Source organism: Lycium barbarum, chromosome 2 (assembly GCF_019175385.1).
Source record: "Lycium barbarum isolate Lr01 chromosome 2, ASM1917538v2, whole genome shotgun sequence".
Lineage (NCBI taxonomy): Eukaryota > Viridiplantae > Streptophyta > Magnoliopsida > Solanales > Solanaceae > Lycium > Lycium barbarum.
In genome coordinates, this window is record NC_083338.1 from 152,024,216 (window position 1) to 152,039,529 (window position 15,314).

General features: G+C 36.9%; 3 protein-coding genes and 2 long non-coding RNA genes across 5 annotated transcripts; 2 read left to right on the forward strand and 3 right to left on the reverse strand.

The window, feature by feature from the left end:
- Positions 1–211: 211 nt before the first annotated feature.
- LOC132629168 (uncharacterized) lies at positions 212–1,081 on the reverse strand. Its single transcript, XM_060344895.1, has one exon. The coding sequence runs from the start codon at positions 1,079–1,081 to the stop codon at positions 212–214; it is 870 nt and encodes a 289-aa protein (XP_060200878.1).
- Positions 1,082–3,019: 1,938 nt separating this feature from the next.
- Positions 3,020–5,797, forward strand: LOC132624012 (uncharacterized). The gene is made up of 3 exons (XR_009576509.1): positions 3,020–3,493; positions 4,210–4,260; positions 5,463–5,797. It is a non-coding gene; the product is annotated as an uncharacterized LOC132624012 (long non-coding RNA).
- A 2,177-nt stretch (positions 5,798–7,974) lies between these two features.
- Positions 7,975–10,752, forward strand: LOC132628185 (uncharacterized). The gene is made up of 3 exons (XR_009578045.1): positions 7,975–8,448; positions 9,165–9,215; positions 10,418–10,752. It is a non-coding gene; the product is annotated as an uncharacterized LOC132628185 (long non-coding RNA).
- Positions 10,753–10,810: 58 nt separating this feature from the next.
- LOC132629169 (uncharacterized) lies at positions 10,811–11,971 on the reverse strand (the record flags this gene model as incomplete). Its single annotated transcript, XM_060344896.1, has 1 exon — positions 10,811–11,971. A coding segment is annotated over exon 1 (810 nt), but the record flags the coding sequence as incomplete, so codon positions are not given.
- Positions 11,972–12,104: 133 nt separating this feature from the next.
- Positions 12,105–14,473, reverse strand: LOC132628186 (uncharacterized). The gene has a single exon (XM_060343934.1). The coding sequence runs from the start codon at positions 14,022–14,024 to the stop codon at positions 13,158–13,160; it is 867 nt and encodes a 288-aa protein (XP_060199917.1). The 5' UTR covers positions 14,025–14,473; the 3' UTR covers positions 12,105–13,157.
- Between the last annotated feature and the right edge of the window lie 841 nt (positions 14,474–15,314).

Genomic DNA, 15,314 nt, shown 5'->3' on the forward strand with positions numbered 1-15,314 from the left:
TTATGTTAAAACTATGAGTGGTAAAGTCAGTCTTCGAAATATGAATCACAAACACATTCAGAGGGAACCAGAGGGGCAATTGATGTTAGAATTATTAACGTATACAACATTCATTGCTGGCAACATTTTGACATTTCTTTGGAATCGTGTATCTCAAATTTTGTTAATACAGTGTAGTCATACAGATTTCTTGGAATATACGTATACACGATTAGTGATTGAGAATATTGAGGAGGGAAACTCTAGTTTTTATGAGGTGCCTAAAGATGGATCCTATTCTGTACTCCAGTTCTTGAATGCGTGATTCAAATGTCCCGAGTCTTTTAAGTACACTTTGAATTTGTGAATGATCTGTCTGTTTGCTTTGAAGAAGAAGCAACTCAATGTCTATCTTCTCAAATTCTGAAATATCAACTACTTCACATGAGACTCTCTTTGGCTTCAATAACTTGGAGATCAAAGACAAACCACCTGCCTTTGATCTCATTTTTGGATGGAAAATGAAAGATAGAGTTGATTCCAACACTGTAATACTAATATCTTCAACTCCTTCAATTAGACTAATCAATGTTGTGAACTCAGCGTCTTCTATTTCAATTATGTTACTCTTTTCTGTGTTCTTCAAAGCTTGGAAACATCTATAGATTACTTTGTTTAGTTTCTTATTGGATGCCACGTATGTATCAATTTCATTGGATAAGTTCGATTCTCCACTCCTTTTTCTCCGGAGAGATGACTCTAGCAGTTGAACATTTTCTTTCATCTGTGAGAAAGTGTCTTTAATGATATTGCAAGTATCTAGAACCTTGAGAGATCCGTTAGAGACTTGTTCTAGCGATTTGGCATGTTTCTCATGGGAGAGGACTTGTTCACTAAGTGGAAAACGGAGGAAATTATCAATACATTCATACAATTTTCCGAGACCATCCAATCTTTGGCATATTGTTGCATGTGAAGATATGGAAGTGCCTTCAGACGACTTCAATCTTCGCAGATTTTCCTCTGCACTTGCAATAAGAGGATGAGTTGCTGTAGGCAAAGTCGAGGAACGAACATGGTTTGTGATTTTTAGATTTTCCATTGAAGCTAAAATATTTTCTTCTGCTAAACGTGTTCTTGGTTCTGGTTTGGATCAAACTTCTTTCTCTGTTATATATGCAATGTCAATGGAAACAAAAAGAATCTTAACTCTCCCTAGTTGTCATGTTTCAGGTCCTTTTAAACTCTCCTTCTTTTGCTCCTTTGTCTCATCATTGTTAAATCTCGTAATATAGTAAGTTCCATCTAATTGTACCACTAAAATACCCTGTCAACACCGTACATGTCATCTGTCTCATGGGCAATAGATCAGTCTCTAGCATATTATGTGGATTTGAGCTGAATTGACTATTCAAATTAGATATGACAGGCAGGGAGCAAGAGGAATCTTGATATCTCATGTTCAATTTAAAATTAATTGCACACGTTTGGGGTGTCCAACTTGTGCAGTTAGCTTTGTTTAGTCTAATTGAGGTTTTGCACAAAAGAAATTTCATAGCTAAGTTTCTAACCTTCACCTGAGACCTCCTTGTTCATGTTCTCATATTTATGCCATTCTTCATATCACGATTTTTCTGGTTCATCTATACGCCACGATTTTTCACACTTTCTTATGTAAGGCTTCTGCACATTTTTTAATCCTCAACACGGTGTTTCCATCCCAAATTCTTCATGACAGATTCTATTTTTCTCCTAAAAACAACTTGTTTTATATCAATCACCTGGCAACCGTATATCTGTCATCTTTTCTTCTTCTGAGTGTCTCATCCACTATAAATTGGCTGGTTTCATAAGGTTGCAGATGAATTATGACCAAAGACGACGGAGGAAAAGAAGAAAATAACGAAATTTTAACCGTTCGAGACATGTTCTAGTAATTTGGCATGTTTTTCATATAATAGTGAATTATAGATTAATCAGCTGAAATAAAAAAATTAAAAGATTCCATGGTCCTGCCATACAAGTGGTTTATGTCTGAAATGGTTGGATCTGAAGGAGTATATTCCTGAAACGAAGATCAAACAGGCAAATTCTATATCTTGATCAACGCGTATTATACTGCTTATTTACCCTTTTTAACTCTTAAGCTACAGATAAGTTGCATAAAATCCCACAAGAACCTTGTGTTAAATGTTTGAATCTACCGAGTACCAAGACAGGTCCTAAAAGACGAGTAAGTAGAAATGAGTCATCGGAGACTTAGAGAAATGCCAAAACGTTCATGTCTTGGATACTGCTTAATCCTATGTCATTGTTCTACTTGAGGGGAAACAAGTAGAATCTTGACAGTTCATTACAAGTGATAAACATATTTAGCATAGCATGTTAGTTCCAGAAATTCATGGTTTTAGCAATCTTAGTTTCAGCTTTCCATTTGGCATCTTAATCTGACAAACAGCTAATATTAACAAACACTATTATGATTGTGCACGTCTTCAATATGGAGATTATTGACAGAAAACATCAGTACATTCAAAGATAGATAGCTGACATTTTTTTTATTTTTTTTTACATTTTGCTGTATTCTATATGACAAATTTTTATATACAACCGGAAAATTGTAATGACAAAATCATATCCACAAGATTGAGACCCCATATAGTCATTATCACAAATTAGTGGCTGAGAATGTTGAGGAGGGACACTCGATTTTTCAATAGAAGCCTAAAGATAACTGTTACACCCCGTACTTCGAAGAAACACTGTTAAATTTGAATGTAAGAATGTCGAGTTACGACTAGTTAAAACAACTTTGGAGTATGAGGAATGAGACATTATTAAGTATATTGTTTAAATAATGGATGATCATGATCTTGTAAGTCGTCATCGGGAAAGAGTATTTTAAAACACAAGAATATGGTCATTATCATGTATAATAAGTGATAAATATCATGTATGGAGGGTTTCGGAATATTTTGAGATCGAGCAAGTTGAAGAAAATAAGTTCGACGAAAATTTGAGAAATGCCGGACAAATTTTTAGTCAACTTTGGAGGGGTATATCTCTATGCATATTTGGAGTTTTAAGGCGTTTCAAAAGCCTAAAATGAAGTTCGTCAAGTCTAGTTTATGATTCAACAAACCACTCATCGATAGGACGTCGGAGTAGAGAATTATAGACGCTACAAACTGAACTGTCGCGCAGAAACAGCACTGCTACAGTACGCTACAGCACTGCTACAGTACTGTAGCTACAGTGACGCCGTTTCAGCCCTTATAAAAAGGGGCAAAACCCCATTTTTATCATCTAAAAACTTCTCAAATTTTCCAGAAAATTCAGCAACAAAAAGGGGCCTAAATCTCACATAAAAGTGAGGATTGTGAGTGAAATTTCAAGCTACGAAGTACTAATCGAAGTCCGGGCAACGCATAATCACGAATATAATTTTGTTTGGAGTTAGAGGAGCATGGGAACAATAAGATGTTGAAGGATTTGCTACTTTCATAAAAACAAGGTAAGAATCAATTCGTTTTTCTTATGTTATGAAGGTTTGTTTGTGTTGTAGTATGTAGAAATGAGTAGAATTTATGAAAATATGAAAGTTTGCAAAGTGGGTATGTATATATATTATATATGTAGCCATGGGTGTATATATGTTGTATACATATATGAGTTGAATTTTAAGTTGCATACTAGTTGTGGTTATTGTGGAATTTGTATTGGAAATGGAAGTTGAATGAAAATTGGATGAAATTGGAAAGAAGCCATGTTGGCCGTGTGGTAGATTGTTGTTGGAGATGAATTAGTAAGTAGAAAATGTGTTGGAATGGTTTTGTTGCATATATAAGAATTTTGGATTGAATATGGAAGTTGATGGAATTGTTGAATATTGAATATATAGCTTGGAATACTTTTGGTTTATGTTTGAATGGTCTTATATTAGTATGTGAATATGAAAATATTGATATCGGGTTGTAAGTGCAAAGTTGGATTTGGAATTGTCGCATTATTTGGAAAATAAGACTATTTACGCTAGAATGCGTTCCTAGTCGATTATTGATGTTGTATATATTGTTGTTGGTATGGTTGTTGTTGTTTTAGCCGAGTTTTAACCTCGGGGATGATATATATATAGGGGAGATGCTGCTCAAATTTTTATAGACAAGAATTGGTTAAGGTTGAAATTTTAAGTCTTATGAATAGTAAATTGGTAAATGTGACCATTTGTAGGTTTTGGACGAAACGGGATTTGAGTTTTGGCAAGCGTAAAGGGCAAGAAAGGTATGTAAAGCTATCCCGATTCTTCTCTTGGCATGTCCTAGATGTACTAGGCTTGGATTTACGCCTCGGGGAATATTCTGTCCATCGGAATCCGCGTTTGAAATCGTCTCTTTTTCATTCAATAGAATTGAATTCCTTAAGTATGCTTTGATGAAAAATTATGAGAATTTTTCCCAAATTGCTTAGGAAGTTATGGAATGTCCTAGAACCTTTGTAGGTGACCCCATAAGCTTAAAAATACGTAATTTGAGCCCACCGCTTCATTGGTTCCGAGGTGGGCCCACTATTTCCAATTTTACCCTTTATGTGTCTATGACTTGTCTTCGAGCGTTTTCGTTAGAAATACTCTAACTACTCCTTTATCTACTAAATAAAAACTATTTTAAATATTTCATTAAGTCTTATAAATTGTTTTGAATCTTGAAAACGATCTCGGATAGATTATGCCTCCGTAACCCGTTATGACATCTAAATTTACTTACTATGTTTCCGTCCGATTTCATTGATTTGATTTGACATTCGATATGCCTCATTGAGTCTCTGGAAATATATTTATGGTATTTTTAGTGCATTTAGTTTCTCACTACTCCGTTCGTGGATGCCTCAATGTTTCCCCCACTGAGCCCGGGCCAGGATATGTTGTCAAGCGTGATCCTTTGCATTGTTCGCCGTGCCTCGATGTGAGGGGGCAGGTATACGCGTACATGGGTTTGTGGAGTATGCTGTGCCATGTACGCTTGTTCTGATATGATCTGATATGGCCATCTGATATGATATGCTATGTTACGGGGTTATTCCCCTTTTCTGATCCTTATGTGTTGTGGCACCAGTGTCGGGGGGTGACCACGTTCTGTCTGCCGAGTCCCTTGGCAGGGGCCGGATATGATATGGCATATGTTTTTGTACATACTCTTCATGTTTTGAAAATATGCATTTGATACTCTGGACATCTCACTCACATTTCTGTACGTTCTGTTCCGGTTATGATTTTGTTCCGTAATGGGACCAGGTATGACATACGTTTCCTGTAAGTACTATTTATGCTTTATGATCAGCATTTTGCTAATCTGGATATTCCGTTCATTTTTCTGTACCTCATGTTCCGATTATGACTTTGTTTACTACGTTCCATGCTTTACATACTCAGTACATATTTCGTACTGACCCCCTTTCTTCGGGGGCTGCGTTTTCATGCCGCGCAGGTACAGACTACAGATTTGCTGACCCACCTGCCTAGGACACCTATTCTGCTATTCTGGAGCGCTCTTTTGTCCAGAGCCTATACTCTGGTACAGTCTGCTGCTGTTGGATATATGTGCGCTATTCATGGGTACGACGGGGCCCTGTCCTGTCTTATGTTTCTGTTATGTTCTGTAGAGGTCTGTAGACATACATGTGGGTTCTGTATATGTTTTGGGTTGCTATGATTTGTGATAGCCTTATCGGCTTCCATGTGTTATATATGTTCCTCTATGACACTAGTAATGTCGACTGACTTTTATATTTATATAATCTGCTAGTCTGCTGGTTTGGATTATTGGGTACGTTTGGGTGTCCAGCACGGACACTAGTCACGGCCTACGGGGTTGGGTCGTGACAAAAGTGGTATCAGAGCAGTTCGTCCTCGGAATGTCTACAGACCGTGTCTAGTAGAGTCTTGTTTATCGGTGTGTTGTGCACCACATCTATAAACAGGAGGCTACAGGACATTTAGGGTGTTACTTTTCTTTGAATCTTAGATCGTGCGATAGAGCCAGCTATAGGAAATGAACCCCTTTTTTTTTACTAACCCTTGATTGCAGCTGGAGAACGGTATCGACGTAAGACAGCGACTGATGATATTTGAAGCTACACAGTACACAGGTAAGTAATGGCATGAAAGATTTATGCTGGGTAAGGTGTTTGAAATACGATTGAAACATGAAGCTGAAGATTGAAAAGAAAAAAAAATAAGCAGGAAAGTGTAGTAGGTGCAGTTTGAGTTGGGCATGTGAGGTAAGCCTCAGCATCTTTATACTTTTATTTGAAATTATTAGCCCCGTGTGGCTATGAGGCGATATGATACGATATGTATATACGTATATGTGTTGGCCCTGTGAGGCATGGTTGGTATTTCCTGTGTACAGGTTTTGGGATAGTAAGAAATACAGAGGAACCTCTGCCCAATTTTTTCTAGAAATATGGAGAGGAAAATGAGATATAAATTCTTAACGTGTCTTGAAGATCGATACCGTAGGGTAAATCTATTATGTTGGATTAAAGTTTAAGAGATACCCTCCATGTCATTTGTAAGAAGCATTATCCCTATTTGGAAAAAAATTTATCTCGAGAAATCATATATGAGTAGCAAATTCTCAATTTATTTAAACGGACCGGAAATATGTTCCAACCCCATTTTGCTTTAGAACAGCCTAGGTTGAGGGGCAAAAATATGTGGAAGGGCAAAGATGCCCAACGGTTAAGTTTCCTCTAATTGGAAGAATACAAAGTGTATGACAGGCAGTTGAGGATTGAGTGGTCCGCTTACGACTCAAATATATATATATACAAATATGGAGGTAATTATGTGAATTAAGTACTAACAGATTCCGCGAAGTTCGTCGGATTCTAGTTTTCTTTTGCTGGTAGTCGGAAGATGCCTCACAGTAACATTATATCAGTTTTCATCGACTGATTGGAGATGGGATCTGTGGAATAAAAACTTAAACTCGTGAGCTGTCTAAAATTACATATATACACACATGGAGGTGAATATTGAGGATTTACAGGGGCGATACGATAACTATATAGTTAGAAAAGTAAAAGAATCCCCTCTAAGTTTGGGTGGGACCCCCTACGAGGGCGTTTTGAAAGTTGTTAAGACCCCAATTTTCCTTAAATTACGTGACCAAGGTCGCGCGGGGCAGTTGACGTGATTATACCGGCCTTAACGCACCTAAATGTATTGAAGTTTTCGAGGTTAAGCGTGCTAAGGTGGGAGGATGGGTGACCCCCCTGGGAAATATGTATGAAATCCCAAAGATTCAGCCACAAGAGACGAATGAAAGAATGAGATCAAAATTGGATAAGGGTGTGTGGTAAGCACGAAATGAAAGGGGCATACAAGGATATAACGACGAAGACTGAAGAGACGACAGACTAAAGAGACGACTGAAGCGATAAAGCATGGAGAGTTAGTGGACAGACAAATAACAAGAAAAAGGGATGACCTTGAGTACAGGCGTAAATCTTGGCTACAAAAGAAGAAGAATGGATTGCATAGTTTGGATAAGTTCAGTTTTACCGGGCAAGCAATACTGAAAGTAAGTAAAGTAAATACTGATAAATACGGGAAAAAAACATTGATATCTACCTCGGGGAGAACTCTACCTCAACATTCGAGGACGAATGTTTTTAAAGGGGGGGAGAATGTTACACCCCGTACTTCGAAGAAACACTGTTAAATTTGAATGTAAGAATGTCGAGTTACGACTAGTTAAAACAACTTTGGAGTATGAGGAATGAGACATTATTAAGTATATTGTTTAAATAATGGATGATCATGATCTTGTAAGTCGTCATCGGGAAAGAGTATTTTAAAACACAAGAATATGGTCATTATCATGTATAATAAGTGATAAATATCATGTATGGAGGGTTTCGGAATATTTTGAGATCGAGCAAGTTGAAGAAAATAAGTTCGACGAAAATTTGAGAAATGCCGGACAAATTTTTAGTCAACTTTGGAGGGGTATATCTCTATGCATATTTGGAGTTTTAAGGCGTTTCAAAAGCCTAAAATGAAGTTCGTCAAGTCTAGTTTATGATTCAACAAACCACTCATCGATAGGACGTCGGAGTAGAGAATTATAGACGCTACAAACTGAACTGTCGCGCAGAAACAGCACTGCTACAGTACGCTACAGCACTGCTACAGTACTGTAGCTACAGTGACGCCGTTTCAGCCCTTATAAAAAGGGGCAAAACCCCATTTTTATCATCTAAAAACTTCTCAAATTTTCCAGAAAATTCAGCAACAAAAAGGGGCCTAAATCTCACATAAAAGTGAGGATTGTGAGTGAAATTTCAAGCTACGAAGTACTAATCGAAGTCCGGGCAACGCATAATCACGAATATAATTTTGTTTGGAGTTAGAGGAGCATGGGAACAATAAGATGTTGAAGGATTTGCTACTTTCATAAAAACAAGGTAAGAATCAATTCGTTTTTCTTATGTTATGAAGGTTTGTTTGTGTTGTAGTATGTAGAAATGAGTAGAATTTATGAAAATATGAAAGTTTGCAAAGTGGGTATGTATATATATTATATATGTAGCCATGGGTGTATATATGTTGTATACATATATGAGTTGAATTTTAAGTTGCATACTAGTTGTGGTTATTGTGGAATTTGTATTGGAAATGGAAGTTGAATGAAAATTGGATGAAATTGGAAAGAAGCCATGTTGGCCGTGTGGTAGATTGTTGTTGGAGATGAATTAGTAAGTAGAAAATGTGTTGGAATGGTTTTGTTGCATATATAAGAATTTTGGATTGAATATGGAAGTTGATGGAATTGTTGAATATTGAATATATAGCTTGGAATACTTTTGGTTTATGTTTGAATGGTCTTATATTAGTATGTGAATATGAAAATATTGATATCGGGTTGTAAGTGCAAAGTTGGATTTGGAATTGTCGCATTATTTGGAAAATAAGACTATTTACGCTAGAATGCGTTCCTAGTCGATTATTGATGTTGTATATATTGTTGTTGGTATGGTTGTTGTTGTTTTAGCCGAGTTTTAACCTCGGGGATGATATATATATAGGGGAGATGCTGCTCAAATTTTTATAGACAAGAATTGGTTAAGGTTGAAATTTTAAGTCTTATGAATAGTAAATTGGTAAATGTGACCATTTGTAGGTTTTGGACGAAACGGGATTTGAGTTTTGGCAAGCGTAAAGGGCAAGAAAGGTATGTAAAGCTATCCCGATTCTTCTCTTGGCATGTCCTAGATGTACTAGGCTTGGATTTACGCCTCGGGGAATATTCTGTCCATCGGAATCCGCGTTTGAAATCGTCTCTTTTTCATTCAATAGAATTGAATTCCTTAAGTATGCTTTGATGAAAAATTATGAGAATTTTTCCCAAATTGCTTAGGAAGTTATGGAATGTCCTAGAACCTTTGTAGGTGACCCCATAAGCTTAAAAATACGTAATTTGAGCCCACCGCTTCATTGGTTCCGAGGTGGGCCCACTATTTCCAATTTTACCCTTTATGTGTCTATGACTTGTCTTCGAGCGTTTTCGTTAGAAATACTCTAACTACTCCTTTATCTACTAAATAAAAACTATTTTAAATATTTCATTAAGTCTTATAAATTGTTTTGAATCTTGAAAACGATCTCGGATAGATTATGCCTCCGTAACCCGTTATGACATCTAAATTTACTTACTATGTTTCCGTCCGATTTCATTGATTTGATTTGACATTCGATATGCCTCATTGAGTCTCTGGAAATATATTTATGGTATTTTTAGTGCATTTAGTTTCTCACTACTCCGTTCGTGGATGCCTCAATGTTTCCCCCACTGAGCCCGGGCCAGGATATGTTGTCAAGCGTGATCCTTTGCATTGTTCGCCGTGCCTCGATGTGAGGGGGCAGGTATACGCGTACATGGGTTTGTGGAGTATGCTGTGCCATGTACGCTTGTTCTGATATGATCTGATATGGCCATCTGATATGATATGCTATGTTACGGGGTTATTCCCCTTTTCTGATCCTTATGTGTTGTGGCACCAGTGTCGGGGGGTGACCACGTTCTGTCTGCCGAGTCCCTTGGCAGGGGCCGGATATGATATGGCATATGTTTTTGTACATACTCTTCATGTTTTGAAAATATGCATTTGATACTCTGGACATCTCACTCACATTTCTGTACGTTCTGTTCCGGTTATGATTTTGTTCCGTAATGGGACCAGGTATGACATACGTTTCCTGTAAGTACTATTTATGCTTTATGATCAGCATTTTGCTAATCTGGATATTCCGTTCATTTTTCTGTACCTCATGTTCCGATTATGACTTTGTTTACTACGTTCCATGCTTTACATACTCAGTACATATTTCGTACTGACCCCCTTTCTTCGGGGGCTGCGTTTTCATGCCGCGCAGGTACAGACTACAGATTTGCTGACCCACCTGCCTAGGACACCTATTCTGCTATTCTGGAGCGCTCTTTTGTCCAGAGCCTATACTCTGGTACAGTCTGCTGCTGTTGGATATATGTGCGCTATTCATGGGTACGACGGGGCCCTGTCCTGTCTTATGTTTCTGTTATGTTCTGTAGAGGTCTGTAGACATACATGTGGGTTCTGTATATGTTTTGGGTTGCTATGATTTGTGATAGCCTTATCGGCTTCCATGTGTTATATATGTTCCTCTATGACACTAGTAATGTCGACTGACTTTTATATTTATATAATCTGCTAGTCTGCTGGTTTGGATTATTGGGTACGTTTGGGTGTCCAGCACGGACACTAGTCACGGCCTACGGGGTTGGGTCGTGACAATAACTCCTAAACCATCCTCTAGTTCTTGAATGCTCGACTCAAATGCCTGCAGTTTTTTAAGTGCACTTAGCATCTGTGATTGATCGATCTTCTCATTTCGTAGGAGAAATAACTCCATGTGTATCTTTTCTACTTCAGAGATATCAATTCCTTCACATGAGACTCTCTTAGGCTTCAACATTTTGACCAAACACCAACTACTTGCCTTTGATCTCATATTTGGATGAGAAATAAAAGATAGGGCTGACTCCAACACTGTAAGACTAATATTTTCAACTCCTTTTATTAAGCTAATCAATGATGCAAAGTCAGAGTCTTCTATTATCATTGTCTGATTGTTTTCTTTCTGCTTCAAATCTCTGAGACATTTGCAAATCACTTTGTTCAATTTCTTATTGGACGCCATGTATGCATCAACTTGAATGGATAACTTAGATTCTCCACTTCTGCCTCTTCGAAGAGATGACTCAAGTAGTTTAACACTTTCTTTAATCTGTGAGAAAGCATCTTTAATGATATTACAAGTATCCAAAACAGTGAGAGACACATCAGATACTTGTTCTAGCAATTTGACATGTTTTTCATGAACTTGTTGGCTAATTGGCAACTTGAGGACATCATCAACACGATCGTACAATTTTCTGAGTCCATCTAATTTTTGGCATATCGTCGAGTTAGAAGATGTGGAAGTTCCTTCGGATGACTTTAACCTTCGCAACTGCTCCTCTGCACTCAAAATAAGAGGATGAGTTGCAGTAGGCAAGCTCGTTGAACGAACATGATTTGTGGTCATTTGATTTTCCATTTGAAGCTGTTGTCTTAATTTACTTATTACAGATCAATGAGTTTGAAGAATGTGGTGAGGAAAGGTTTCTTCTTGATGAATGGTTTAGACAAAAGTGTTAGCAATTTATATATATGCAAGCCAAAAACGAAGATAATATTTTTACCTGTTTAGCCAAGCTGTCATGTTTCTGGTCCTCTGAATGTTCCTCCTAGTCTGCCTGTGTCTTATTCACGTACACAGTTTAAATAATGTAGAATTTAGTTATTACACAACCACCATTGTACAACATGTCTTGTGAAATTGTGAGCTGATTTTTAGAGGGTTTAGGGAGCAATAAGAATCTTGAAAGCCTATCATATCTAATTTGTATCAATTTGCTCACATTTGAGATAAATGTGATCTGATAAAATGCTAAGGGGCTAGATTTTTGTACGGTTCAGTGTACCAGTCCTCTAATTTATTCATTAAATCACATAATTCATGTGCAACAGTAAGCTTGTGAGACTGTTTCTTGGAAATGGCATTTAGGTTTTAGGTAGAACAGAAAGATGATCTTTATTAGAAAAAAGATTTCCTTCAAATCTTCACAATTGCAGTTAATGTTGTCCCTATACACATACCCAAAAATCTTTGTAGACTATATAAAACGATTTTCCACATTATCTTCTCCTGATGTAAGGCTTCTTTACACTTTTTTCCCTCCATGCCGTGTCTTCATCCTAAATTCTTCATAACAGATTCTATTTTTCTCCTAAAAACAACTTGTTCTATATCAATTACCTTGCAACCGTATATATGTCATCTTTTGGTCTTCTGAATGTCTTATCCACTACAAAATTGGCTAGTTTCATAAGGTTGCATATTAATGATGAGCATGGACGGAGGGGAAAAAGACAATAACGAAATGTTAACAGTTAGGGATATGTTCTAGTAAATTCCCATGTTTTTCCTGGGAGAGCATGTTCAAATGTAATTTGGCAAGTTTTTCATACAATATCGGATTATACATTAATAAGCTGAAGTCAGAAATTAAAAGATTCCACTGTCCTGCCATACAAGTGGTTTATGCTTGAAATTGTTGGATTTGAAGGAATATACTATTAAAATGAAGATTAAATAGGAAGATGTTATATTTTGATCCACGAGCGTTATACTGCCTGGTCCGTCAAAAACCTTGTGTAAGTATTTGAATTTACCACGACATGTCATAACACATGAGCGAGTTGAAATGAGTCATTCAAGAGTTGGATATTGGTTAAGCCTATGTCATTTTTCTACTTGAGGAGAAACAAGTGGAATATTGACAGTTCAGCTACAAGTGACAATCAGTTAATGTCAACAAACACTATTATGATTGTGCACATGTCTCCAATATGGAGATTGTTGATGGAAACAATCAGTTTATTTAAGGATAGATAGCTCAAAAAATTTGTACATCTGTTGTATTCTATATGACCAATTTCTATTTACAACCGGAAATATTGTTACATTTCGTGTACTCTGTATGAAAGGTTGTATACACAAGATTGAAACCCCGTATACTCATCATATAGCACTAATTAGTGCTGAGAATGTTGAGAATGGAAACTCGGTTTTTCAAGAGAAGCCTAAAGATAGCTCCAAGACTCTCCTCTACTTGTTGAATGCTCGACTCAAATGCCTGCAATTTTTTAAGTGCACTTAGTATCTGTGATTGATCTATCTTCTCGTTTCTCAGAAGAAGTAACTCCATGTGTATCTTCTCTACTTCAGATATATCAATTCCTTCACATGAAACTCTCTTTGGCTTCAACATCTTGACCAAAGACCAACTACTTGCCCTTGATGATCTCATCTTTGGATGGGAGATAAAAGATAGAGTTGATTCCAACACTATAAGACTAAAACCTTCAACTCCTTTCACTAGGCTAATCAATGATGTAAAGTCAGAATCTTCTATTACTATTGACTGGTTATTTTCTTTCTGCTTCAAATCTTTGAAACATTTGCAAATCACTTTGTTCAATTTCTTGTTAGATGCCATGTATGCATCAACTTGAGTGGATAAGTTAGATTCTCCACCTCTAGCTCTTCGAAGAGATGACTCGAGTAGTTGAACACTTTCTTTCATCTGTGAGAAAGCATCTTTAGTGATGCTACAAGTATCCAAAACATTAAGGGACACATCAGATACTTGTTCAAGTAATTTGGCATGTTTTTCATGAACCTGTTGAGTAATTGGCAACTTGAGAACACCATCAACACAATCGTATAATTTCTTGAGCCCATCCAATTTTTGGCATATCGTCGAGTTAGAAGATGTGGAAGTTCCTTCCGATGACTTTAACCGTTGCAACTGCTGCTCTGCATTCACAATGAGAGGATGAGTTGCTGTAGGCAAGCTCGTGGAACGAACATGATTTGTCGTCATTTGATTTGGCATTTGAAGCTGTCTTAATTTTCTTATTGCAGATCAACTCAGTTTGAAGAATGTGGATGAGAAAGGCTGTTTCTTGATGAAAGGTTTAGACCAAAATGTTAGCAATTTATATATATGCAAATCAAAAACAAGGATAAGTTTTTGCTTGTTTAACCAAGTTGTCATGTCTTCGATCCTCTGAATGTTCCTCCAAGTTTGCTAGTGTCTCATTCAATGTATATAATTTTTAATAATGTAGTACTTAAATATTCCACAACCACCATTTGCACAACTGTATGTGAAATTGTGAGCTGATTTTTAGAGGTTTTAGGGAGCAAGAAGAATCTTGAAAGCCTGTCATATCCAATTTATATCAATTTGCACACGCGTGAGATAAACGTGATCTAATCAATTGCTAACGGGCTAGGTTTGTGTACGGTTCAGTGTACCAGTCCTCTTAATCTATTCGATATATGCAAACAGTTTTCTTGGAAATGGTTTATTAGGTTTAGGTGGAATCGAAACATGATAGTATATAATTAGAAAAAAAAAAATTACTTCAGATCTTCACACTTGCAGTTGAATATTGTCCCTATGCACTTCCTCTAAAATCTTGTGGGCTACATAAAACTACAGGAAAGATGACACAGAAAACTTCCCTTGTTTGGGGCGAATATTTAAATTCTGTCCTCGCTTTTGACATTTGTGTGGAACTGGTCATTTTAAGTTTAATAGAATTATTATGGACCAAAATACCCTTAAGCTGAGTGGCAGAGATGATAAAGAGACGGCGGCAAGTGGAACCAAAACTGGTGAACTGTGATATGCAAATCATCACATACCGATATAATTTCATGCCATGGTCAACCTAATTGTCTTGTTGGATTGCTCACAAATCATATCGGATCATTGTGATTTTGAAACTATAAACAAAGAAGAGTGAAAAAGTACATTTCAGATTTCAGAATTGAGAAATACAAGCCATGGCAAAATCATAATAACTTCATGTCATATTCAACCTAGTTGTCATGTTGGATTACTCACAAATCACGTCGGACTGTCCTGACCTCGAAGCTACAAAAAATCAAGCGGAAAATAATACAAGTCATGATAGACCAGTAGTATAACTTCATGCTCTATGCAACCCAGATGTTTGTTGAATTACTCACAAATTATACCGGATCATCACAATTATCTGGGCAGTCATGAAAGTCACCAGCTTATATTGCTAAAAATATGTTGTTTTTCTTGTCCGTTAAACAAAGGATGCCTATTTTTGCAAGATCTGCTCTACGGGAACAAATACTAAATAGT